General features: G+C 42.0%; 1 protein-coding gene and 1 non-coding gene across 16 annotated transcripts; one reads left to right on the top strand and one right to left on the bottom strand.

Moving 5' to 3' along the window:
- Positions 1-212: 212 nt before the first annotated feature.
- Zfp619l1 (zinc finger protein 619 like 1) lies at positions 213-27,752 on the bottom strand. 15 transcript variants are annotated; one of them, XM_063280931.1, is made up of 7 exons: positions 17,621-17,887; positions 17,195-17,299; positions 10,587-10,729; positions 7,633-7,759; positions 7,402-7,462; positions 6,654-6,868; positions 213-6,545 (listed from the first exon to the last, which is right to left on the bottom strand). In XM_063280931.1, exons 3-7 carry the CDS (start codon positions 10,623-10,625, stop codon positions 4,396-4,398), a joined length of 2,592 nt encoding a protein of 863 aa, XP_063137001.1. In that variant the 5' UTR covers positions 10,626-10,729; positions 17,195-17,299; positions 17,621-17,887; the 3' UTR covers positions 213-4,395. The 15 variants fall into 15 exon arrangements, with proteins under 15 accessions (XP_063137001.1, XP_063136997.1, XP_063137004.1 ...); XM_063280927.1 differs by lacking the exons at positions 10,587-10,729; positions 17,621-17,887 and adding an exon at positions 26,671-26,972 and having other exon boundaries at positions 17,195-17,303; XM_063280934.1 differs by lacking the exons at positions 10,587-10,729; positions 17,621-17,887 and adding an exon at positions 26,671-26,802.
- Rnu6-856 (RNA, U6 small nuclear 856) lies at positions 924-1,030 on the top strand. The gene has a single exon (XR_005499950.1). It is a non-coding gene; the product is annotated as a U6 spliceosomal RNA (small nuclear RNA).

Raw genomic sequence — 27,752 nt, 5'->3', positions numbered from 1 at the left:
AGTTTTATAGAATATGTCTTTAAGGTATTAACTAATGACTTTCTCAATTTCATTGGTATCGATCATAATGGCTCTCTGTTCACCTCTAATTTTATTAATTTGGTTTCTGTATGCCATCCAGATTCATCTAAGGAGTTGACAACATTGTTTAACTTTATGAAAAACTTATACTAATTTCATTCTCTTGTAATAAAATACTGTCCAAAAGCAACTTGAGAAGAAAAGGATTTATTTCATCTTGCACTTCTAGATCACAATCCATCACTTTGGACAGTCAGGATAGGAACTCAAGCAGAAACCACGGAGGAGTCCTGACGGCTCGGAGGAGTCCTGATGGCTCGTCTGTTCTCTGGCTTGCTCTTTTGGTCATGTTCAGCTAGCTTCTTCTGAGATAGCCCAGGCTCACCGGCCTAAGGATGCAGTGGGCTGGGTTACCCCACATTACATTTTGGTAACTAAGATCAGGTATGGGAGGGAAGCAGGATTGGTGAGATGTGAAAAGTGGCAGGGAAAGAAACCTTGGGGTGCTACAGGCTGACAGATACAGTTAATGAAGAATAAGTATATACTTACTATAAGTTAGTTAAATATAAGTTAACCAAGTATGTAAGTTAACTATGGAAAGTTATACAGATTGTTATGTGTGTTTGCCTGTGTGAGTTCATGTGCACCACAAGGACAGGTGTCCATGAAGTCCACATAAGTACAGCCCTGGAAAGTTATAAACAAAGTACAAAGGTGGCAGTAGAGGTGTCTTTACAAGACCTGGATTGGTTAACCACTAATCACCATCTCTAACTCCTGTTCTAGAGAACAGGATGCCCTCTTCTGACCTCTGTAGATGTGATATCAGGAAAAACACAGACATAGGGTTTTTGCACAAAAGAAGGGATGTAAGTATGAGATAAGACAAGACATACAATGTGCTCGCTTCAGCAACACGTATACTAAAATTGGAACAATACAGAGAAGATTAGCCTGGCCCCTGTGCAAGGATGACATGCGAATTCATGAAGCATTCTGTATTTTTTTTTTAAAAAATACATAAATAAAAGGGGATGGAATGTAGGTGAAGAGAGCCCTTGGGTGAAAAAATATACAGAATAATCCTAGAACCTAACAACACAACACAAAGTGTAAGCAAGCACTGCTATGAGGGATATGCATTAGAGGTTGCATAAGAAGAACTTAAATATTCACAGAATGAGACTGGTGACACAGCTGCACTGAGTTGAAAGGTGCTTCTCAGATATTTTTTTTTTCCTAGCAAGTTGTACATGGTACAGTAGTCTGTGTTCCGGGTGTCTCTGTCATGTGGGGGAACACTTGTAAATTCTTTCCTAGTATATCCCCCAGAATCCATTTTGACCCCTTCCAATCCTGCAAGCTCCATGTACACAGAGCATCACTTCTCACAGTTTCTACTGCTCTCTCAGAAGGCTTGTTTGGAAGACAGAATATGCTGCTGCTCCACAGTAACCTTTAATCTTATCCTAAACCTAATTTCAATCTCTTACTCCAATACTAAACACACCTAACATCCCAAATGCTAACACTAGTCCTAACCTGACTCACTGAATTAATTCTACCCCTAATCCTACTGTAACCACAGCTAATACTATCACTACTCCAAACTCAACCAATCCCCTCTGATCCCAACCCAAACCAATGATACACAACACAGCAGCTCATATTCGACCACACTTATCATTATCTCTTAGCCATACACCATTAATCCCTAATGCAAAATCTAAATGTAAATCTAAAACTTTAACCCCTAACCCTAGTGCCCAACCGCAAGCCTTACCACCATTATTTACCATAACCCTTAACGGTAAAAATCCTAAACCCTATGCGAACTCAATTTCTCCTCCTCTAATTCTAAACCTGATCTTTAATCTTAACTCTATCTCTCGCTATACTCTGGCCTCCAAATAGAAGAAAATAGACCCTCCCAGTATCAACGTGACAGTGGCAAACTTTTATTTGGCCACTCTTCACACCGAACAAATCAGCTTCTGGTTATATTGCTTCTCTTTATACACACACAGACATAAAATGACTGTAAGTTAAAACATCCTTAAAAATAAATCCATTTTAAAAATTCTTGAGTAAACATAATTTTACTATTTATTAAAGATGAAAGCAAATTTTCACACTAATCAGATGAGGCTTATTTTTACAAACAAATTTTTTTTCTTTTTTTTCCGGAGCTGAGGACTGAACCCAGGGCCTTGCACTTGCTCTACCACTGAGCTAAATCCCCAACCCCTTTTACATACAAATCTTACCTGAATGTGGCACTTGCCTTTAATCCTAGCAAGTACTCACGAGGCCAAGGCAGGTGAATCGCTAAATTCAAGGTCAGCCTGGTCTACATACTGAGTTCTGGGTCAGAGCTACTTTGTCTCAAAAAGAAAAAAAAAAAAAAAAAAAACAAAACCCGTAATATTTTAGAATGCAAAATATAGAAACCCAAGTTGTCCAGAGTTGAAATCATCAATGCTGAGTGCCCAATACATAAATGAGTACAAAATGGCAAAAGTACATTTAGAACCATTTTAGAAACTATGGTATAATCCCAAACCAAATAATCCTAAACTAAAATTCACTACAACTTTATAAAATACATATTGGTAAGTTACAGAGAAAATTCTAAAATCAAGCTTTCTAATACAATATAGTCTAAGTTATACTAAATTCTTACTTGCATACTGATGAGTGTCTAGAAAAGTACAAAATTTTTTTAATTTTGCAAAGTGAAAAAGTTTTGAACTAATGTACTGAGCCAAATTTTTTACAGACAAAATCTAAGTCTAAAGTGTTTATAAAGTTACTAGTAATGATCTTAGCGTACAGTACTGTCCTTAACATCGACTAAACAATAACTCACTCAGAGCAGCACCTAGTCCAGAAGACTCCAAGTATAGCACTCGCCTTTCTAACCATTATCCTTTCACATATATACACCAAATACTTTCAGTTTCCTAAATATGTAGTTGTCCTCGCCTAAAATCAGCAGTAAAATGCACTACCCATGTTTGGAGCAGTATGTAATATATTTGTGATCGCTGATATCATCTTTAAAAGATCTAGAATCCCCTGGGAGATGAGCCTCAGGGTTTGCCTGTAAGGGATTTAAACTGAGACAGGAAGACCCACCCCGAAGGAGGTAGCATTATTCCATGGGTTTGGGTTCCAGACTGTATAAAAGAGAGAAAGCTAGGTAATCATGGTCACACATTGCTTTTTTTTGACTATAGATACAGTGTGGCAAACGGTCACTAGTTACTCCTGGACTAACTTCTGTGACATGTCAAACTGTGACAGCTTAACTTCTTGGCCAAAAGAAACCCTTCCTAGCTTGTTTTTCTTGGAACATTTTATCACAGCACCAGGAAAAGGAACAGAAGACACAATGATCTTCACTTATAAAATTGTCCAAAAATGTATCTTATCACAAACTATCTCTACTGTTGAACACTTAATGTCTGCCTCTCTAAAAGAAATGGCAACTCATTCTCTTGGGATTCTTATTCTTTTGAGTACTGAGGACTGAACTTACAGTCTCATGCTTGCCAGCTAAGTATTCTACCTAATTAGCAACACACCCAGTACTCTTCAACTTTTGATTGAAAAATAGGGCTTATGTTGCTTGGGCAGGTCCTGAACTTGCGATTCTCCTCCATCAGCCACCTGAGTAACTAGCACTATAGGGCTGCACCACCATTCCTTCTGTGATCACTAGTAATTGCAAATCAAACACAACCTACTCCTAACCTATATAATATTCATATTACAAAAATCTGAGCATTATAGGCTAATTTGCATGAGGATTTTAAGATACATATGGTTTACACCAATAGTCTTCATGACTTTTAGTGTAGTTAAAATTTTTACAAACTTTACTTTCCAAACTATTTTCAATCCAACATTTATTCTTATACGAGCTACCTCTATTTGCACTATCATGTGTGTATTCCAGATGATACATGAAAAATCAGGTATCCTTACATTATATTCATTCCAAAGGTATTCCACCAGAGATGTTCAAGTCTTCAAATGGAACCAAACATCTTTTGTTTTTTGAGGCCGGGTTTCTCTGTGTAGCCCCAGTTGTTTTGTAACTCACTCTACCCAGTAGGCTGGGCCTGAACAAGAGATCTGCCTACCTTTGCCGCCCCAGTGCTGGGATTAAAGTCATTCACCACCATGTCAAGCTTGGAACTGAACATCTTAATTCACTATTATTGATAGGTCCTTCTTCAGTAGTCTATGATTAAAAACGCCACCACCACCACTTGTTTTATACCACCAGAATTTCTTCCCAGGAGTTACTTTTAAACACTACAAAAAAAATTGGAAAGTCTAAAAATTTTTGCTCACTGTCAACATTCATGGGGCCTTTTCTCCAGCATGAGTTTTTCCATGTCTTTGAAGGGATCGGTGACATCTAAAGGTCTTACCACACTGTGTACATTCATACGGTTTTTCATGACTATGAGTTCTTTCATGTCTTTGAAGGGAACTGTGACACCTGAAGGTTTTATCACATTGTTTACACTCAAAGGGTTTTTCTCCTGTATGGATCCTTTCGTGTACTTGAAGAGAAGGGAGCCGCCAGAAGGCTTTACCACAGTCTTTACATTCATAAGGTTTTTCCTCAGAATGAGTTCTTTCATGTAATCGAAGGGAGCTCTGAACTCTGAAGGCCTTACCACACTGTTTGCATCCATAAGGTTTTTCTCCAGTGTGCGTCCTTTCATGTCTTTGAAGAAATGACGGATAAATGAAGCTTTTACCGCATACCTTACACTCATAGCGTCTCTCTGCAGAATGAGACCTTTCATGCATTTGAAGTAAGTATCGAGAAACAAAGGACTTACCACACTGTTTACAGTCACAGAGATTTGTTTCAGCTTTCTTTCTTTCCTGTATAGGATTACTAAGACTGAAAACTTTATCATGCAGGTTACATTCATCAGGCTTTTCATGAGTGTGAGATAGTTCATGTACTTGAAGACTGCTGAGGACTGTGAAGGCTTCACCACATTGTTTACATTCATGTGGCTTCTCTCCAGTGTGGGTTCTTTCATGTAGCTGAAGGGAACTTGAACAACTGAGAATTTTATCACACTGCTTACATTGGTAAGCTTTTTCTTCAGTATGAGCCCTTTCATGTACTTGGAAATAATTGAATCTTCTGACGGTTTTATCAAATTGCTGACATTCGTAAAGTTTTTCTCCAGTATGAGTTAGTTCGTGTAACTGAAGAGCACCAGGACAACTGAGACTTTTACCACACTGTTTCCATGCATACTGCCTTTCTTCAGTGTGAGTTCTTTTATGTATGTGAACATAAGTGAGACTCCTAAATGTTTTACCACACTGTTCACACTCATAGGGTTTTTCATTAGTGTGAGCTCTTAAATGCTTCTCAAGTAAGCAGGGAAAACTGAAGGACTGACCACACCATTTACATGCAAATTTACATGGATAGCTCTTTTTTCTAGTGTGAATCTTTTTATGTCTTTCCAAGGAAGAGGAATAAAAAAAGGCTTTACTACATAGCTTACATTTATAGGGCTTTTCTACAGTATGAGATCTTTCATGCACTTGGAAGGTGCTCCAATCTCTGAAGATTTTACTACATTGCTTACATTCAAAGGGCTTTTCCTCTGTGTGCATTTTCTCGTGTCTTTGAAGGAAAGGAGGACATAGAAAGGCTTTATTGCATATCTTACACGTGTAAGACTCTTCCACAGGATGAGCCCTTGCATGCAAGCGAAGGGAGCTATGGCTTCCAAAGGCATTACCACACTGTTTACATTTATAGGGTCTTTCCCAAGCATGAGTTCTTTTGTGTCTTTGAAGAAAGGGGGAACAAAGAAAGGCTTTACTACATAGCCTACATTTATATGGTTTCTCTCCAGTGTGAAATCTATCGTGTGTCTGAAGTAAATATGGATAAGTGAAGGACTTACCACATTGTTTACAAGCATAAGGTTTTTCCCTCGGATGAGCTATTTTATGTCTCTGAAGAGAAGAGTGACTTCTGAAAGCTTTACCACACTGTTTACAATCATAGTAATTCTCTCCAGTGTGGCCTCTTTCGTGTATTCGCAGGAAACTCTGACATTTGAAGGCTTTATCACACTGTTTACATGCATAAAGTTTTTCTCCATTGTGAATCCTTTCGTGAACTCGAAGGGAACTGGAAGAACAGAGGGTTTTCCCACATTGCTTACACTCGTAGGGTTTCCCTCCAATGTGAGTTAATTGGTGTAACAGAAGTGAACTCTCGTGTCTAAAGGACTTTCCACACTGTTCACACTCATAGCTTCTTCCTCCAGGATAAACTGGCTTTTGACTCGGAAGGGAACTGGAAGAACTCAGAGCTTTTCTGGACTGTTCACATTTATAACATTTGTCTTTACTGTCGGTTCTTCCATCTACAGAAAGAGAACAATGGCAAACGACGGCCACTCCACATGGTTCATAGGATGTTTCGGCGCTCTGACTTTGGGGCTGTATTCCCCATGAACCTGGAAAATAAAAAGATTTTGAAAACATTTCGTTTTCATAAGGTATCATTACATATTTGTGAGTTTAAGATTTTTTTTTACATTATTTACACTTATATTGCCTCTTACCGTATTTGTGTTCAGATGGTTTGTCCCCTAAGTGAGACATGATGTGCTCACTAAAGGATAAATGACACGTGAAAACTTTGCCACACACACCACATTCAAGTTGTTTTACTCCAGTAGAAATGTTAGTACTCCTACGGAAATTTGGTATCCAGGTAAAGGTTTCTTGAAACTGACCACCTTCTTTATGCTCGCAAATTGCATCTATCATGTAACTTCTGTAAAAAAGAATAAACATGTTAGCAATGGCTGCTTCACTAACAACTGCCTGCTTACTAGTAGGTGTTGTACTTACTCTAGTCAGAAAAGGAAACCGGATGCTTTTGCCACCTGAATAGTCTCACAGAAAGAACTAATGATCTACACTATCTGCACAAAGAGCTACTATCAAAACAGCCCCATCCAGGCCAGAGAGATGGCTCAGCCATTAAGAGCACTGGCTTCTTCTCTTCCAATTCCCAGCATCCACATGGTGGCTCACAACCACCTATGACTCTAGGCCCATGGAATCCAATGCTGTCTTCTCGTGTGTAGATGTGTCTGCAGACCCATATACCCATGTATGAGAAATACATAAGTAAATAAATCAAATATATATATATCAATCATTGCTCTGAGGTATTTCTATCCTGTGAAACTGGTGATACTGCTGAATGCTTTACCATCCTTCCAGCTCCTTTTGTTTTACTTTTCATAACATGTTTAAGAGTTTCTCAAGGAAAACTTTCTTCTACATGTATATGAAAATTACCTTAGGTATCTCCAAGAATGTCTGTACTGCTCTTCAATGTTCTGGTCTTCCCATTTGATGCCTAAAATCAAGATTATACCCCCACATCACAAATTATTAGAAATAACAGAAAAATGAGTTTCTTGGTTTGACATACACTGGGCCCATTCCTGTTCATTGATTTCTTCCCTTTCCAAATCAAACAACCAAGGAACACTTGTTCCTGTTCAAAATAAACAGTGGCTTTCTTACCTATCGAAGCAAGGTTATTGCAGGTTTCCAGCATCACATCTCTGTATAGTTTCCTCTGAGAAGGATCCAGCAAAACCCATTCTTCCTGGCTGAACTCCACAGCCACATCTTCAAAGGCCAAAAACTCCTAAACATCCCGAATGTATACAGAAGAGAACACATGAGACTAACAGATCTAGAGGTTTTATACTCAATTGATAAGATGTCCATATAACTTTTTAGTATTCAGGAATTTATTCAATGAAATTGAAATTCTAATGCTAGCCCTGAGATATTTTTTTTTAAAAAAAGACAACAAAGAGGTCTAGATCAGCCAGGACTACACAGTGAGACCTTGACTCCATGGAAAGGAAAAGGAAAAAGGCAGGAAGACAGGAAGGAATCAAGGAGAGCACAGTAGGAATACTCTTCATGACTATGCCTAGGATATAAATGTGCTGGTAGGCCATCTCATTTTTTCCTTCTAGAGGGATTTCTAATGCCTATAATAACAGGATTCTGCTGAATGCTATACAGGAAAGAGCCAGCATTAGGAGTCAAGAGGTTGCTTTTACTTACATATTTCTACACACAGAGTGAACTTTTTCTGGTATTAAGGAACCTAAGATTTTGGGAGACGTCCCACTAACATAAATGGTAAGAGCAGTTCTCTTATCCTAAATGACTACATGAACACTGCAATTTTCTGAGCTGTTAGTTTTCTTAATGTTCTATACATTTAGAGGTAGCAAGAAAATTCCCCACCGCCCCCAATGATGTGAGCAATGAGTCTACTGAGTTTCTCTGAAAGATAACACTTCATGCATATTGTCACTTATTAAATGGAGAACTGATTACACCAAGAAAATACATTTAGAAATCTCAAAAGGAATTCATACCATGCAGAATTTACCACAACAAGAATGATTGATGATCCTAACTACAATAAAATCAACATCCATTAAGTAAACAGAAATGCAGAATGAAACAATTAGATGATATGTGTTTTTATAAAGAATGCAATGGTGTCAGGAGTGTTGGCATGTACTTATAGTCCCAGCTACTTGGGAGACCAGTATATAAAATCACTTGCATTCAGGAGTTCAAAGCCAAGCTGTACTCTATTGCAAGGCTTCCACTTCAGGAAGGAAAAAGGTAGTGAATAAATGGGAGGGGGAAGAAAAGAGTGATCAAATGTCATCTCTTCCGGATTATACCTTTATAAAATCACATGAAATTAAAAAAGAAATAAAATAAAGAACAGACTTATAACAAGAGAGAGGCCCAGAGGGCAATGAATGGAAATCTTCAGCTGCAGGGAGTGGGGTGTTGGGGGGAGTCTCTAGGAAGTCCCAGAGACCTGGGGTGGAAGAGGCTCTCAGAAGTCAAAGTGTATGACCTTAGCAGAAATGCCTTACAGTGGGGACATGGAACCCAAAGAGGTCACCTCCTGTAGCAAGGCAGGACCAGCAAGAGAGGGATAAGGACACCAACACATCCACAAAAGCTTCAACCCAAAATCTATCCTGACTAAGAGAAATGCAGGGACAAAGATGGAGGAAAAGACTGAAAGAATGGCTGACCAATAAGCGGTCCAACCCATGGGCAAGCACCAATCCCTGATAATATTAGTGATACTCTGTCATGCTTGCAGGCAGGAGTCTAGCATACCTAATCTCTGAGAGGCTTTACCCAGCAGCTAACAGAAACAGACACAGATACCCATAGTCAAACATGGACTGAGGTCAGGAACTCTTATGGAAGAGTTGGAGGAAGGACTGAAAGCCCTGAAGGGGATGGGAACCCCACAGGAAGACCAACAAAGTCAACTAATCTGAACCCCTGGGAGCTCTGGGAGACTGAGCCACCAACCAAAGAACATACATGGGCTGGAATGAGGCCCTCAGCACATATGTAGCAGACGTGCAGCTCGGTCTCCATTTGAGTCCCCCAACAAAACAGAGGCTCTCCCTAAAACTGTAGCCTTACTGTGGTATCCCAACAGAGCTGCTTTGTGTAGCCTAAGGGGGAGGGATGTGCCTCATCTAGCACTCCTCTTAGAGAAGGGGGAGGAGGATAGCGGGGAGGGAGTATGGGAGGAGAAGGTGGGACGTAAATAAATAAATTTAAATTTAAAAGCTGCAACTTATCAGTAACTTAACTTTCTACTAATCCAAATGCTTAGAAACTGTCAGTCTTCTAAACAATAAAGTGATGGTTTGCCTAGCACACAGTAAAGACTTTCATACCATGCAGACACAAAGGGACAAAATAAAAGCAAATCTCCACATTTTGAAGATTTCATGGCACTTTATTTAGTGGCACTAAAAAAACGGCCAGCTTTATTTTAAAAATGCAAAATTTACTACTCTACAAGATAGGGTATTCATATATCTACCTTGATATCAGATATGGACCACACCATAAGGAACCAAGTCATCCTTCACCCTCTGATCTATGCAGCTCCCTCTGTGGGCTGACTGCCTCCTTGAAGTATTTCAATAACCTCTGTCTGTACGTGTCTTTGAGAATCCTTTTGACTGTCATCGGCCTTCCAGGTGTTGTTTTGTCCAGCATTTTGATGGCTTACAAAGGGACTCTCTTCTTACCTCTGGTGTTTATGGTAATCAGCTAAAGGTTGCTTTAAGTGACTCTAAAGCTTTTGTCTCCCTTAAGAGAATACGCGAAGGAAGTCCTTTTGGGTTCTTACAGAAAGATATGTTTCCCATTCAAAACTGATGGACACGGGCCAAAGCAATCTTTGTTGGTATTTTAAGGTTATGGGGGGGGGGGGGGACCACTAACTGTTGTAACCTACAATTTTAAGGGACTTCGTTTCTCCTGTTCTCTAGACTCCTTCGCTTTCTACCTGCAAGTCTCTTCCCCCTTATCCAGATAAATTCTACTTTCACATACATGTTCACCCAGGAGTTTGACGCAGAGAATTCAGAAGTAAATAAAAGCTATACTCTGACCTTCAGAAAATATTCCTCATGCTGGATGTGATGGTGCATGCCTTTAATCCTGGTATTCAGTAGAAAGAATCAGGCCCATCTCTGAATCTGAGGCCAACCTGGTCAACATAGCAAGTTCTAGGCAAGAACTAAGTGGTGAGACCCTGTCTCAAAAACAAAACAAACAACAAAAAACACAAATCCATATACATGTATGAGGTGGCCAGTAGGGACCAGCACTAGCCAGATACATGTGTCTTTTCCTATCTAAACTGTTCCAAATCTCAACTGTGATCCCAAGAATCCCCTCTCCCTGAATTAAGGAATTCAAAGGTCTAATTGTAGTCTTTTGACCTAAGCTGGCCAATACATTTATGTAATTTTATTTTTAAAATATTTCTGTGTGTTTGCCTGCACTTACGTCTGTGTACCATATGCATACTTGGTGCTCATGGTGATCACAATTGGCCATCAGATCCCCTTGGACTAGAGGTATAGACAGTTATGAGCCTCCATGTGGGTGCTGGCAATAGAACCTAGGTCCTTTGGAAGAGTAGCTACTGTTCTAGCCAATGAGCCATCTCTCCAGTACCTATCTATAGCATTCTAACCACTTGCTATATGCATACAAAGAGGTTCCATACCTAGTCTTCGGTGGGGATCTGAGCCAATGAGAGCCACAGTCATAGCCGGGATAACAGAGATACAACATTCACAGGAAACCCAAATAATCATATCAAGACCCCTACATGGGAGACAATTGGGAAAGAACCCTCAGGAATATGACTTCTGTTTCTTAGAAAGAAAAAGGCTGCTCAACGCCTTTAACAATGCTGTGTTATGAACATAACAAAGGATCCTTCCAAGAACCTCATTCTTCTTCATTTAGCATGGGTTGGCTGATCATGAAACAATACTTTAACTCGGCTAAAGGAAAACTACCTGTGTATTTTATAAAAACCTCTTCAGATATTAAACAAAAGTTTCAAAAATCAGAACAGGGACCCTAAACTCCTTTTCTCCTACTTTCTAGATAGAGCCTTTAAGACTGTATTTAATAATTAAGAAGAGGACTAGAAAAGCCCTGTGGTCCATCATAGTACTTCAGCTGTGAGAGCACAAAGCAACCCAACTATCATAAACCTCCCGTGAGACCAATCTAAATTGCAAACTGAGGGCCACTAGAATCCACCTCCTGCCATCTTCTATCTAAAAATCTCACACTGGGGCCAACCATGAAAACTGACCAATACCCTAACTTTGGTCCCGTACAATAAGGGATTACTTCCCTTTTGAAGACATGACGCTGGGGTTATTCAGGCTCAAGTTTTCCTTGGTACTCCATGAATAAGCCTCAGATGATCCAAGAAATACCAAGGGCTATGACTATACTGCATTCTCCTCCCGGTGACCTTTCTAATTTAACATCTGGGTCCTTAGTCTTCCTCCCTAGCACTAATGGAAAACTCCAACCAGCACACTATACACCTCTTCAACACATGGGATAAACATCATTCATTCATTCCTTTTGGTTCTCCCCAGCTGCCCAATTCCCTTCCTAAGTAGGACATTTCAACCAACCTCCAGGCCATTCATCACATCAGACACCCTAAGCCCCTACCCTAAAAAGGCCCAAGAATGTCTAGGGCCCCAAACATTCTCCCCTATCTCTACTATGCACCCCTACATCTTATAACAAGTTCCCCTTCAAGTGTGAGGCATCTCTAATCCCAGATGCTAACAGCCCCTTCTGCCACAATTGTCATTAAAGACAACTTTCTTCAAAGGCACAATTAAAAACCTAAGACTTAGAAGGGGTTACCACTTTTTGTTGACACATCCTTAACTGTGATCCAACCTTTCCACGGGTCTTAATCTTTACATTGTAGGAAGAAATACACTCTTGTTGAGACTTTAAGGATGCTTTATCTCTGTATTTGAACCCACCCAGACTCAGTTCCTATTTGGCTTTAAATGGCAGAACCCCTTATCCCAGATAGTCAATCATTCACCTGAAGTGTCTGGCCTCAAGACATGTTGGACACCCCTACCCTTTTGCCATGGAAGAAAACCTTTCTTCCTTGAAATTAACAGATACCTCTTAGTACACAGGTGATTTATTAACCTCTATTAACAAACTTCTTACCTCACAGCAGAACACCACTATTGCTCATCAGACTAGTCTCACAGAACACTTAGATTTCCCATTCTAAGGCAGTAATCCCCCTACTAAGGATTTTATATCAATAGGCACAAGGAGCCTTCCCAGACACAAAAGACATCCTACAAGATATCTAACCACAAAAAAATTAACAAATAACCTATGACCATGACTTATCTGCCAACAGTTAAAGCTTTTTCACCCCAGAAACTCAAGAAGCCTACCCACGTGAACCTCTTGGAGATTTTCATTTCTTCCCATGAGACCAAAGTAAAACGCACCCCACACACCTGCAACTCCAAGTGCTTTTTGCTTTCACCTGAGTTCTATGACTGTACGAGCCCTACCTTCTTATTCCCTTGATGTCACTTCAGGGAATGTATCCCAAACCTGTTTCTTAAGCTTTAAATCATGCCACAAACAAGGATATCGCCTACGTCAGGTTCTGATGACCATGTTATTCCTTTACCCCGAGACAGCAGAGCTAGATACCTCCCATTCGTCCATCTTTCCAGCTGCTACTGTCATGCTCCTTATCTCTCTTTGTAAAAGTTGTGCTATGGTGCCACATTCAACCATTATGGCTTTTGTTAAAGATAGATGAAAGGATAAAAACATACATGTCACCACTAAATTTTGGAGGGATGACTCTTTTAGAGACTTAAAATCTAACTTTTCTAACTCTTGCTTATTGGTTATGATTGGTGTTATGGGTAGGGAGGCCCTTGCTTAACCTTTTGGTGCTATAGACGCCTTCCAGATCACAGGTTATTAAGTTGCAGATGCTACTATCTCAGAGATATACACATTAACATAGCATGGATGTAGGCATCAAGACAACACTCAACGGTGGACCTTGCTTTCCAACTTGAGGCAGATCCCTCACTTCTGCTACTGCACTACATATTCCCCAGTTTCCAGGGGATCCTCCCATCTCTTTCTACCATCTCACCATGTGACTACAGACATGCACTATGCATCTGCTTTTTATGTGGGTTCCTGGGGATAGAACTCAGGTCATCGGTTGAAGCAGCACATGTGTTTTACCACTGAGCAGTCTCATATTTTAATGTTTGGAGTATTTGAAATAATTCACTCTCCTCTAATTTTAATTTTCCTTCTGGCCAGTTTCACTCAATCCCATAGCTATAACCTCATGTAGCCTGGTCAATTCTGAATTTAGGAAAGACTGGCCTTTGATGTCTAAAATACTGTAACTCATTTGTGACTAACAGTTTCATTTAGTGTTAGTTTAGTACTGCACTGGGTTTTGGCTGGGGAAAGTAAATGTTTCATCAGTGGGATAGTTAAGTTTTAGGAGACAATTTGACAAAGCACCTCATTAGAGTCTCAAGGAGGGGACAATCTAGATCAGGCTCTCATTTGGGTGAGCCTATGGAGAACTGTCTTGACTATATTAACTGAGGCAGGAAGAACCAGCCACCGGAGGTAGCACGATCTCCTAGGCAGGACCTGGACGACATAAATGGGGCAGGAGGGGGTGCTGAGCACAAGTAAGCACGAATATATCCACCCTCCCTCCCTCCGCTCTAAGTTCTTGTCCTGCTTCCCCCTCGATGGACTGTAACCTGGGACTGTTAGCAGAATAAGCCTTTCATCCCTTAATGCTGCTTTTATCAGACCATTTTACCACAGCATCAGAAAGGAAACTAAGACTTTAGCAACAATCCTCTAGTTTCCAAAACTGGTTAAGCCCTTTCATTTCTTTCCTTAAATGAGTTAAAATCCAATTAAAACAGACTGCCCATCTGTCGCTAGTTTTGTCTAGGGCTCCCAATTTAGCATGTTAAGGAAAAGGAAAAAAAAAAAAATCCAGGCACAGTGCAAAGGCAGGCAAATCTAAGTTCAAATCCAGCACAGTTTACAGAGACCCTGTCTTAACACCCCACCACCACCATTAAAAAAAAAAAGACTCTCAAATGTTCCTTACTGAAGAAACCATGACAAGCTCAGCAGCCAGAATTAAACATAACACCAGCCGGAAAACCAGATGATAGCTTTTCTCAAACATTTATGACTTTGCTGATTTCTTGATCCTCAAAAATCAAAGTATCTCTACTTTAAGTAGGGAAACTGCTTTGGATCAGATTTATATGCTGGCAAAGGGAGGAGCTCTCTGCGCTTATTTTCTCCTGCTGTATATCATCAGGTTTGTCCTGGACATTTATGATAATGTGAGGATGCTCAAGATACTAAGTGATCAACCCTTTCTATGTCTTCCTGACTGAGCCAATAAAGGTTCTTGCAGCCCAGAAACAGGATCTATTTTGAGGTATCAGTATAAACTGATTAAAAATCCTGAAACTAGAAAGACAGCTAAGCGGTTAGGAGCACTAGCTGCTCTTCCCCAGGACCTAGGATCAATTCCTAACGCCCACATGGCAGCTTACAACTGTTTGTAACTCCACCTCCAGGGGGATCTGACACCCTCACAGGAATATACATAGGCAAACCACCAATGCACTTAAAGCAAAAATAAATAACAAAACCATTTAAAGTGTTATTATAAATCCTGGAGTAGTCACCCTGACACTTCTATCCTGGAGAAAGGGGTGCGGGGGAGATGGAGAGGAAGAGAGGAAGAGAGGGAGAGAGGGAGGGAAAGGGAGGAGACAGACAGACACACACACACACACACACACACACACACACACACACACACACACACACAGACTCAGAGAGACTAATTTTGGCACCTTTATGATTAGGTACTAAGAATTCCTAAACTACAGGCAGCACACTGGAAAATGTGGATATTAAATCAAAGTTTTACATAACACATAATAAAGAAGAGGTCTCAAGAAAAATTAAGTTATTTCAACAGAATCAAAAGGACATCTTACAATAACGTATGCCACAAAGCACAAGCCATATTTGGGAGAGATTAAAACAATAAATGCCAGTACTACAAAAAAAAAAAAAAAAAAAAAAAGGAGAGACAGCTGAAAGTAAATCATTCCGTAATAGGCTAGGGGAAGAACTAAATCAAGCAATCAGGAGACAATCAATCACTCTAACACTTGGCTTTTCAAAACTACTGTTAGAACTGTTTCGTCTACAGCTGCTCTGCGAAACCAAGCAGGATTTGGCCTGCTCAGTACTGGGATGAGGAAATTATACGGTGCCATCATTAGCACGAACATTAAAGGAACCACAAAGGCACACGATGAACAACCCCAGACCACAAATTTAGTAATTTAGAAGAAATGAACAAATTTTCTGAAAGGCAAACAGGGAGATGGCCAGTATGAGTATGCCTATATGTCCTGAAAAAATGAAATCACTACTTCAAAATTAAAAAAAAAAAAAACGAGCTGCAAATTATCTCAATCGTCAACAACTAAGATATGGCAGTAATTTAGTAAAACACCCTCTAAAGAAAGCAAGCAAATCCTGGTTCAAAATTCGAGATCGACATTACCACAACACCAAAAACAACACAGGAGAAAGAAAAAAAAAAAAAAAGCTAAAGAATGCCCAACGCGAAACCTCTCAACAAACATTAATAATCCAAGTTTTCAAGTGTATTTCTAAAATAACTAAAATCAGGCAGTGTGCACACACGTGTCTGTAACGCTAGCATTTGGCATGCTGAAACGGAACTGATATGTGTTTGAAGCCTAGCCTGGTCTGCAGGATAAAAGCCCACCTGAAAACAGAGTCCATCCCAAACCATGCCGGAAATCACCGCGGTTCCAGGAAAGTCCGTTCAAGCCTCAAACTTCAGACTGTGAACAAGGTTCCATGGGAGAACACATGCCCAGCGTTATGCAAATGGCTGCTTTAATCTCCATCAGTAAAAACTTAAAAACGTGATCCACCAAACTGAACAAGTTAAATGGCAAAACCATGTCATCATACTAGTAACTGCCTACAAAAACCTGTACTGCCCGAAAAGGCAGCGCACCAGTCAAACTGTTAAAATGAAAGAATCCAAGAACCAGCAAGACTTTAGGACACCAGGAACTTGTAAGACTTGCCAGATTAATATACAAACTGTACATCAGACGAAAGAACACTGGGATGTAAAATTAAAACCACCACAGAGCTGATATAGGAAAGTTAAAAGTGAGACACGTTTGCATGTTAATGTAATCGACGTCTGAACACAAAAAATTATTCATTTCTAATACAAAAACAATCAAAAGAACTTAGTAAGTGGAGGGGTTTACATGATTTTGGAAAGAAGCCTCAAAATTGTGACAGTTATCATTTTGATCTACAGATTCAACAAATCCCAAAGTAAATCCTCACAATTTATGCTGAAATTAACAGAAAGTTGATCTAAACATTATCTGGCAAGAGATACTCAGAATCGGGAGAAAAGCTTGACTTCTACCATGTGGCCCTTAATTCCTTCCCCAGAAACACACACACACACACACACACACACACACACACACACACACACACACTCTCACAAAAAAGGGGCCATATAGACACACACCCTTAATCCCAGCACTCTGGAGGTGGGTTTAGGTAGCGGGATCAGAAGTTCAAGGTCTTCCTCGGCTAAGAGAAAGTTTGAGGCCAGCCTGGGAAACACGAGATCCTGTCTCAAAAAAAGAAAAAGAAAAAAGTTAACGCAATACCGAAACATTAACAGTACACTACCTGACTTTACGACTTCCAATAAAACTGCGATAATCAAAGAAGTATGGTATTTCGAAATTAAGAAATATCGATTTAAAAAGTCAGAAGCAAGCCCAAAATACAGTAAGCGATTTGACAAACCAGTGAACCAAACACACACGTATATAAACAAAATATTGGGTAGACTTTACCACTTTGGCAAAACTAACTTGAAGTGGATCCAACATAAACAGGAAACGTAAACATCAAAACTTCTATAACTCGAAGAAACTAAGACTACCTTGACTTAGCAACAAGCCCTCCGGACAAAAAGAGCATAGGCTCTGAGCGCCTGCACACCTGCGACGTCACCAACCCCAGCGTCCCCAGCGCAGGGCGGAGCCTTTTGCTACTTCCTTGCTCTGCGCAGAAGCAGCCGAGAGGCGGAGCTGCCCAGAGGCCACCGGCCCACGGCCTAGGTTGCTTCGCGGGTTGTCGGCCCCGCCCCAGTCCCGAAAAGCACCCATCACAACGGCTCCGATGGCTCAGCCACCGCCCCTCACCCTCTGGGGACAGCGGCCCCTCGCTCACCATGGCGCAGCTTCCGAGCTCGCCCACGTTCTCCTCAGAGCTCCTGATACCAGCGATAAAAGCAGGGCCCACTCGTACCCTTGTCGGCCACGGAGAACCCACACACACCCGCGACCCAAAATAAAACCCGCCTGCCGGAGATCCTGATTGGACGGAACGCTCCAATACTCTGATTGGCTAGCGAGACCAGCGATGGAAAGAGCTCCTTTAGGGAGGAAGCCCAATTCAAAAGGACAGGGACCATGCGTTTTAGAAGTTGCTCTTGCCTCTTGCACTCAGTAGGCACTCTTTACCTTTCCTCCGGGTCACAGGGTTGCTAGTATTAGTATAACTCGTTACACAACGTCCAACGAGTGATCCCCGCCCCAGCTGGAAGGGTGCCACCTTAGAACAGGTCCTGAGGTCCTCTAAGGATCATCAATCTCAGTAAAGCACACCTAGGATTGCTCACATCTTCTCTCTCAGGCTGCATATTTTCAGCCAGAACAATAGTAACAATACTTAGCCTGGTATTGTGGGCGAAGCCTTCATCCTAGCACAAAAGAGGAAGAGCTAGGAGGATCAGCAGCAGTTCAAGGCTGGCCCGGGTTACATCGGACTGTCAATAAATGACACTAGGCAAGAGATTCTTTTAAAAAGGGAAAAAAGGAGTTTAGAAAAAATAGTAGAGATTAGATCAGCAGTCTGTGAAATGGGTAATCCAATAATAACAAACCCCTAAAAAAAAAAAAAATCCAGAAACAGCACTAATGGTGTTTAAAACTCAAAAGCTGAGTTTTTAAAAAAGATTTTTGTCTTCTGTTTGTGTGTGTAGAGTAACATATCCCCTGGAAGCTAGAGTTACAGGCTGTTTTGAGTGCCAAGAACCAAACACCCCAGCAACCTCTGAGTGACCTCTCTGAGCCCCTAAAGTTGATCTTTTTAAAGCTAAACATGACTGATAAATTGACTTATGCAGGGAGAGGAGACGAAACTAAATCCAGACGTGAAAGAACAGCTACTGACGATTTAGTCCTGTAATCCCAGCACAGAGAGGCTGTATTGAGAAGATTGAAAGTTCAAGGAATGGGGCGAGAGCCATTCTCCGGGGTTAAGAGTACTGGCTGTTCTTCCAGAGGACCAGACACGAGGCAGCTCACAACTGTCTAAATCCAATCCCACGGAATTCAAGACACGAGGCAGCTCACAACTGTCTAAATCCAATCCCACGGAATTCAAACATCTGTTCTGCTGTCCAAGAATACTGTGCGTGCGTGCGTGCGTGCGTGCGTGCGTGCGTGCGTGCGTGCGTGCGTGCGTGCGTGCGTAAGACCCACAGATGGAGGAGGCTCTCGCTCCGATCCTGAGGACAACGCCACCCCATGAACACTTAGGGACTCAAGTCTCAATGCAAAAGCAAGTGGTTTATTCGGGATACCAGTGCACTAGGGCTCGACACGGTCCTCACGCAGGAGGGATGTGAAGAGTCCCGGACAGCAGAAATATAGTTTATATAGACGATACAAGGTCACAGCTATATCTATTTAGCACAGCTATTTCGGTACCAAGGATATCTGACTTGGCAGATGTTTCCCGCCCTGTAGTTCCCAGAATGACACAATCTATACCATCTGTTCTTATGGTCAGCTGACTTCCTGGAAAGTAGGTGGGAATGTACTGTACTTTCTGGTCTAACGTCTGGGGGCTAAGAGGCCAACTTAAAAATTTTTTATTCTTAAGAGATGGTTCCTAAGAGATGGCTGCACTGATGTCAAGCGGGGATCTTTCGTGTATGTGTGTGTGTGTGTGTGTGTGTGTGTGTGTGTGTGTTACACAGATATAAACAGCCAAGGCACTCATACACATAAAAGTAACAATAATAATTTTTTTTTAAAGTTCAAGGCACAACTGGGCAACTTGAGCAAGACTGGGTTTCAAGGCCACCCTGGACAAATTTATGAGATCATGTTTCAAAATTAAGACGTTTTAAAAATTAGAAGGCTTGGAGACTGACAATGGCTCTGGGATTTAGAGTGGCTGCCACATTTCTATTCATAAGCATCCATAACTCCAGTTATGGGATCCTACACACTCTTTCACCTCCCTGGCATCAGGTATGCACATGGCCCACAGATGAAATAAATACACATAAAAAAAAATTTAAAACAGAACCAAAGCAAAGCTAGACTTAGCAGCACAAAACTGAAATCCCAGAATTCTGGAAAGCAGATATTGGAATTCTAGACAGATCAAGTTCCAGGAAAGACAGAGAAACCCCAGCTTTAAAAATAAGGGTGGGGGGATGGGGAGAAAGAAGAAAGGGCTTAGTCTAACATATGAGAAACTCTAACTGACTCCCGGTGTCTCACTAAAACAAAAATGAAAGATATTATCACCAATTACAGAAACAGAATGGACTAGAAGAGAATAGAACTGTGGAGCATTCAATAACCTAGATGTGACCGACAGATTTCTACCATAACTCAATCAAGAAAAACTAAAAAAAATCTGACTAGAAAAATGTACCCAATGAAAAGATGAAATCTATCATCAAAACTCTCAACAACTAACTATATCACATATTTTCGGAGGACATAAGAGACCCTCTACAAGCTTTTTTTTTTTTTTTTCCTTTTTCGGAGCTGGGGACCGAACACAGGGCTTTGCGGTTGCTAGGCAAGCGCTCTACCACTGAGCTAAATCCCCAACCCCTACAAGCTTTTAAAAACAAGTGAAAGTACCTTTCAATTCATTCCTCGAGACTACTATCAGGCTCAAAGCCAGGCAATGGCATTACAGGAAAAGAAAGCTACAGAGAAGCCCTGAAATCTTTAACAAAATACTAACAAAGGAATGTTCAGCATGTAAAACAATTCTAAATGAAGTCTTTATTTCTAGGGTGGAATAATGGCTTACCATAAAGGCATTTGCTATGCTGTACCGAGTTAGTGGAGGGAAGAACACAATGTGGGATGGACTCTTGACATACAGTGATAATAAGTCTTGCTTTCATGATACAAATGGGCACAGACTCTCCATTTGAAATGAGATATGTTAGGGTACATTAGGACACACCTATACTCAGTTCTTGAATTAGGGAGGTTGAGCCAGAAGGATCAAAAGTTCCAGGTGACTCTGGGCCACACAGTGAGACCCTATCTCAAAGGAGCAAAAGCATAAAAACATTATTGGGGCCCAGGGATCTCTAGGGAAACCAAGAATGTTAACCATGCAGTGTTTCCTCAATGGAGGTGATAAAATAAAATACATGCATTCCACCCAGAAAGCTGATAGTGGAGGTTGTTTAATGACCTTTTTGCTTTCTGTAGACACAGATCTCAGCCAAAATGTTTGTCAGATGGAGCCAAACTGAAGCCATTTTGAATAAAATGTCCATTATAAATAAGGGTCAAATAAAGCTTAAGTTCCCAAGACCTCCCTGGGAAACTGACATCCTGTTTGGCAGAAAGAGACCTGAACCTGGGTAACAGACATTCTGGCTGGCAAGTTTAAACAAATGCTAATGCTGTGCCTGAGCCCCAAAAGACCACCAAGGAGCTAGTTCTGATGCAATCACATTAGGCTGTCTTCATTACAAGCTCCAGCTCTGGCTTCCTGCCAACCCTGACACAGCAGGATGGGAAGATTGAGCTCTGAGCCTAGTTTCAGGCAAGCATTTACATTAGCAAGCAAACAAGCAAGGGGGTTTCTAGCCAGAAACACATTTGATTGGGGTGGTGGGGGGGACGGGCATTAAGGCCTTTTACATAATTGGCTGGTTCTGGGAGCCAAACCATAAACTTAACTTCTGCTTTTCTCCCTCCGCTTTGGTGGTTGTTAGGAGGTGAAGTGCCCAGAGGCAGGCTTGTTACCTGGAGGTGTAGATTTGCTGGGGAGTAACCTGGAAACCAGTGCTAGGTGCCAGTTTGTTAGTTAACTCAGTTCAACCTTAGGTCAGGTTCTCGAAGATGGAGTCTGAACCCAAAAGATCTGGTCTCTCACTAGACAAGTCAATCTGTCACAGTTGAATAACTCAACCAACGGCAACAGGATAAGTATACCACAAAGACATGTTCCTAAGGAAGTTCCCTATCCCTAAATCGGGATTGGTGGGAGTATTTACCCGTGACCTGGCACAGATGTTTGTGGGTTTCTAGAGTGATTTTAATCCAGCAACCTGGCTACTCTGGCTGGAATACAGGCACACCCTCAGTCCACACCTGTGGGGCAGTGAAAGACCCTGAGGAGGTTTGAAACCCTGGTGACCCTTTGGGACAGTAGGCATTTCACCTGACTCCCAGGAAACCAGGATCCTGTCACTAGCCTGCAGCCCTCCATAGATTTGTGGCCATCAGTCACATAAGGGCAACGCCCCAATCCCCTTCACAAGTAGAGGATGTGACCACAGGTCACGTAGGCTCAAGACAGATCTCCATTATAATGAGGTACCTAAAGGCCTGGAGGCTTAGCTAATCACCTTTTCTTCCTCCCAGCAAAAGGTATTTAATCGCAGGCCCACTCCAAGAAGTGTACTGCTTCACTCATCCACCTTCTGCCATGACAATAAACGCCTTGAAATGCACCACTAAACTCAAGCCTACCTCCTTTCAGCCAAGGACTACCCCACCCCCACCCCACCCCCGGCCCCAGCCATCTCTGGCTGTATCCTGTGCCTCAGACCCCACTTCCCCAGCCCCGGAGCGGAGCGGTGTCCTGCAGCTTCCCACAGTGGCTGTGTGGGGTTAGCACGGGTCAAACTTTCCACAGCTAGCCTCCCGAGTGCCTGAGCCCTGTGGCAGAGCGGACTTGGGACCCCCGCCATTAATCCTACACACACCTTAAATCCCAAACAAGAAGGTAAAGTTAGTTAGAAGGGAGCAGTGAGTTTGTTTGTGAGTTTAGTGTAAGTCAGCAGAGGCAGTTAAAGCCCAAGAATGAGAAGAAACCAGATTAGAACATGTTGCCAAACTTAGTATGAGGCCAAGGAGAGCAATTCAATCGGAACTGAGAGAAGCACGTTTGAGTCACTCAGCTTGGAGAGGCGTTTAAGACAGAACAGCTGAGCATTCAGAACCAGCCAGTGAGAGTTCAGAAAGAGCTAAAAAGGGTGAAAACAGTAAGTCAGCAGTAAGTCTCAAAGGCTGAAAACACTCTAGACCTAGATAAGCTCGTACAGAGGCTAGAAGGTTCCAGGGCTAGGCCTAGCTTAGCAGATTTCGGGCTTAAAAACTCAATGATATTCTGTCTCCTGGTAGCACTTCAGCTCCCCAGTCTGTTCTGTGCCCCTGATCGATCAGTAGCAACCAGAGTACGATAAATTTTTCTCATCTGCTTAAATACTTACTAAGATAAATGTTCAATGATGCAGTCAGCTCCAGGGTCAATGCTATGATCAGTTTTTGCTACCTAATTCAAATAAAGATATAGCTTTGCCAGACTCTTGTGCCCACTTGGGCTGTTTTGAGGTTTTTTTGACCCTAGCAGTTTACCAGAATCTCTTTCCCTGGACATATATCTTTAGCTCTGAGTAACAGACCCCATTCTCAGGGGAGGTGTCATATGTACTTTATGACTTGCTGAGCTCCATGCTCTCTGTCAGAGACCACACTAGATTCTAGGTTTTCAGCTATAGGGTCTATGGTCTTAGCTGCCTAGAAGCCAGTCTTCCACTAACAGCCTTCAGATGAAGATGTAGAACTCTTAGTTCTGCCTGCACCATGCCTGCTTAGATGCTGCCCTTCTCCCACGTTGATAATGACAGACTGAACCCCTGACCCTGTAAGCCAGCCCAATTAAATGCTGTCCTTTCTAAGACTTGTCTTGGTCATGGTGTCTGGTCACAGCAATAAAACCCTAAGACGCTACTCTATAATTATAACCACCTGGCATCGGACTCCCTGAAGTTGGATCCAGGCTGACAAAGTTAACTTGAATTGAGTTTTCATTCTCATCTCTTCGAGGTTAGCTTCCCTACAGGGATCTCCTCAAATGGTAACATGACATTATGAATGTACTGACTTAGTGTCCTTAAAAATGTTGAAATAGTAAATCAAGGTATGCATGTATTACCATAAAATGCTTCAAGACCAAAACAGAAAAACAGAAATCAACCGGGATGTAATGTAGTTGTCTTGGATTTTTTAAAAAATAAATAAATAAATAAAACCAGATAAATAAGAACAAACTACTGAAAAGTTCTATTAACAGAAAGAAAAGACCCTGAGAAAATGAACAGAACATCAGTGAGCTGTATAATAAGAAGCCAACAGCAACTGGTAACTGGATTTCTTGAACGGCAGTAAAGATAGAAAAGAACTAAATAATGTTGCTGAATTTTTCAAATCAAGTTGAAAGTATAAACCCAGTGATCTCAATTTCTATCTACCTATCTATTTATGTCTTGCTTGCTTGAATTCACTAGAAGACCATAAAAAAATAAATAAATAAAAAATAAAAAAAACTATACCAAAGCCCTCCATCATCAATTTATCTTAAAGCAAAGGAAAAGAAAACTTTAGACTGAGTCGAGGAAAAAAACAGAGGCACCTACTTCAGAGACTGCAACTGTGAACATAATTATCAAAAACAATTTGGGCTGGAGAGATGCTCTGCAGTTAAGAGCACTTGATGGCTCTCCCAAAGGACATGGGTTTGAGTTCCCAGCACCCACATAGCAGCTGACAACCTTCTGTGACTTCAGCCCTAGGGGATCCAGTGCCTCCTTCTTATCTCCTCAGTCACAAGGTATATACACGGATGCAGACAAAATATTGATACACCTAAAATAAATAAATCTAAAACTACAAACCAGAAGACCGTGAAACATCATCCTTACAGATATGAAAGAACAAAAGTATCAACTGAGAAATCAACTCCCCTGAAGGAAAATTGGAGATTTTATTCAGACACACTCTATAAGCCAGGATTCTCTAAAGAGATATAAAACTAATAAAACGAAAATATATACATATATAAAGGGAATTTATCAGAGTGGTTTACAGGCTGTAACGGATCTGGCTACTCCAACAATGGCCATCTCCCAAAGGAACGGCCAAGAATCTGGTAGTTATCCAGTCCATGGGGCAGGATGTCTCAGCTGGTCTTGAGTCTACACTGGAATTCCAGAATGACTGAAAGTTAACACTCTTGGGTGTGCCTGATAGGTAGGCAGTATTTTAAGAACACATCACATAGCTGGGTGTGCTACTATATACCTTTAGTCCCAACCCCGACTCTACCTCGGGAAGAAGCAGAAGGATCTCTCTGAGTTCAAGGTCAGCCTGGTCTGCACAGCAGGTTCAAGAGCAGCCAAAGAGGTAAGAACACCTCCTACCAAACAAAACAAAACAAAACACAAAACAAAAACAAAACGCACCCACATCACAGTTTCTACTCAACTCTCTGAGAACTCAGGTGCTGCTTATAGCTTAACTGAAAATCCTCACGAAACTGTTAGAAACAAATAACTCTACAGCCCAGAATGGTGGTGCCTGCCTTTAATCACGGCAAGGCAAACGTAAGTGAGTCTCTGTGAGTTCCACCCTCAAAGCCAAAAACAAGAGTCTATTGGTAGCTCTAATTAGAGTGGACTCATAAGAGGTGGAATGTGGATCTGGGAAGGGACAGGTGAGGGGGATGAGTACGACCAAAAATATATGAAATTCTCAAAGAATAAAAATAGATAAATAAAAATCAGACAAAGCATTACAGAACATTTCTGAGAAGTTTCCACTGCGCCACCGTCAAAGTAAGCCAGGATGAGCTCCTTCGCTGTCGAGACGCTGAGTTTTGCCACATTTAGAAAACCCGTAAAGTAACACTGCAGAGTACCAAATATCTACTCGCCAAGGCCTTGACAACAATCTCAAAATTTAGAGGCATGAGGGAGCCTGAGGGAAACTGATTTAAAAGAAAGAGAGGAGGGGAAGGGAGGGAGGGGAAGGGAGGGGAGGGGAGGGGAGGGGAGGGGAAGAGAAGAAAAGTGATTTTTTTCCCCAGAAGTTGTAAAAGTCTGGAAAAGTGTCCCCCTTTCCCCCTTCTCAACCCTTTCCCGCCAGCCACAGAGTAAAAGTTTGAGTAAACAAGTCACACTTTTTACAGAATTCCCCACTGGAGAGCGCACGCATATCCTACACAAATGCAGAAAACCTGATATCCTGAGGAGAAGCCACTTGTTCCCTGTATCAAATAGGTCACTAGCCCCAAACTGTCTTAATGTTGAAGCCAAAACCACTCGCTACTAAGTAGACTTTTGCAGAGCTGTGGCCACCACTCGCTATCTTTGTGCAGGGCCTGACACAGGCTGCAATTGCACAAAAGGCGTAGAACTTAGTCAGCAATTTCTCCACGCCCCGCTACAGAGAGGGCCAAAGACAACAATCTCTTCTTTACTGGACCTACGACAGCCTTCCTGAGGTTCAGGCCAGGAAAGTGGCCGACCTGGCCATACTGCTAAAACTGGGGACAAATGGGGACCGCATAGTTGTAAGAAAGGAGGCTTCAGGAGATCCTATTAACTCGGGACTGGAAATCTTTCGGAAGGGACCCCCCAGGGACAGAAACGACGCCAGGGGACCCAAAGAGAAAGGAGACCGGAGAGGAAAGGAGTCCGAGTGGACAGCAGAGGGAGCTGCGGGCGAGTGTCGGGATGGCAGTGTCCCCGCGCTGAAGACACAGTCGCCCCGATCGCTCCGGCGGCTACACTACGCGCAGCCGCAGACAAGGACCCCAGCAAGGACCTGGCAGCTCACGGGGCCAGTACCCAGACTCCCAGCTCCTCACCGAATCACGAGGGCTCCTCCACTCGCCAGCGCCTTCACCGCCTGCCTGAGAACGCAACTACCGACAACGCAGTCGGGCGCAAGGCGGAGCCGAGGCGCGGTAGGAAGATTTAAGAGTAGGAGGACCTTCCGGAGCCTACGCCTTATCACTGGCTCTCCAACCGAGTCCCGGGAGGGTTTCAATTCTCTCGCGGAATCACCGCTCCCCCAGCCACTAGGAGGCTCGAGAAGTGGGCGGGGAGACCGCAATCTGAGTCCAGCGCGAGTGCACACCACTTTCCTGTACATCTCGTTGAATCCTCGTTAACCTGCCTCAACCTTCCAAGTGATTACAGGCCTGTGTCACCTTGCCTGGCTTGGGTGGCTTTATTTTCAACTTTAATGAATTTCTAGAATGGAGGGATAAAAAAAGCGGTTACACATAATTGTAGTAGGAAATCTCTTACTCTGTGAGCCTGGGTCCCCCATCGATAAAATGCTGCTCCCTTACTCCTTCAATGGGGTTATAACAGAGTCAATCAATCATCATCATCAAATGTAGTTCATAGTGGGAAGTCAGGGGCATTTAAGGCATGAGATATGCATTTGATAGAAGCCATCTTCTGTCACTGGAGTTAGGACCAGAGCCTGTGTCCTGACTACTCTAATGAAAAAGCCTCCACCTCTCATCCTTCTATTAAACAAGAGTTAAATTAAGAGTGTAAATAAGCCAGCCATGGTGGCCCATGCCTTGCCTAAATCCTGGCTCTCAGGAGGCAAAGACAGGTGCAGCTCTGATTCCAGAGCCAGCCTGGTCTACCTAGAACGTTCCAGGACAGCCAGAGCTACAGAATAGAGATACCCTGCCTCAAAATTAAACAGATAAATACATATATAGCAATATGTACAGTAAAGCCTCTATGTGTGGCTCTAAGTGAAATGTATATAGACGTCTCCCTCTGTGTCTGGCTTTGAGTGATATGTTCCAGCAAAGCCTTTGCTAGGTTTGGATTAGTCAGTAGAGAGGCTGAGAAATTGATGTCTCTCTGGATGGGCTGCACTCATTACCACATGAGAGCTCACCGCTGCACAAACTTTGCTCCG

The sequence above is a fragment of the Rattus norvegicus genome, chromosome 1 (genome assembly GCF_036323735.1).
Source record: "Rattus norvegicus strain BN/NHsdMcwi chromosome 1, GRCr8, whole genome shotgun sequence".
NCBI classification, from domain to species: Eukaryota; Metazoa; Chordata; class Mammalia; order Rodentia; family Muridae; genus Rattus; species Rattus norvegicus.
This window is presented reverse-complemented; position numbering and strand designations above follow the sequence as displayed.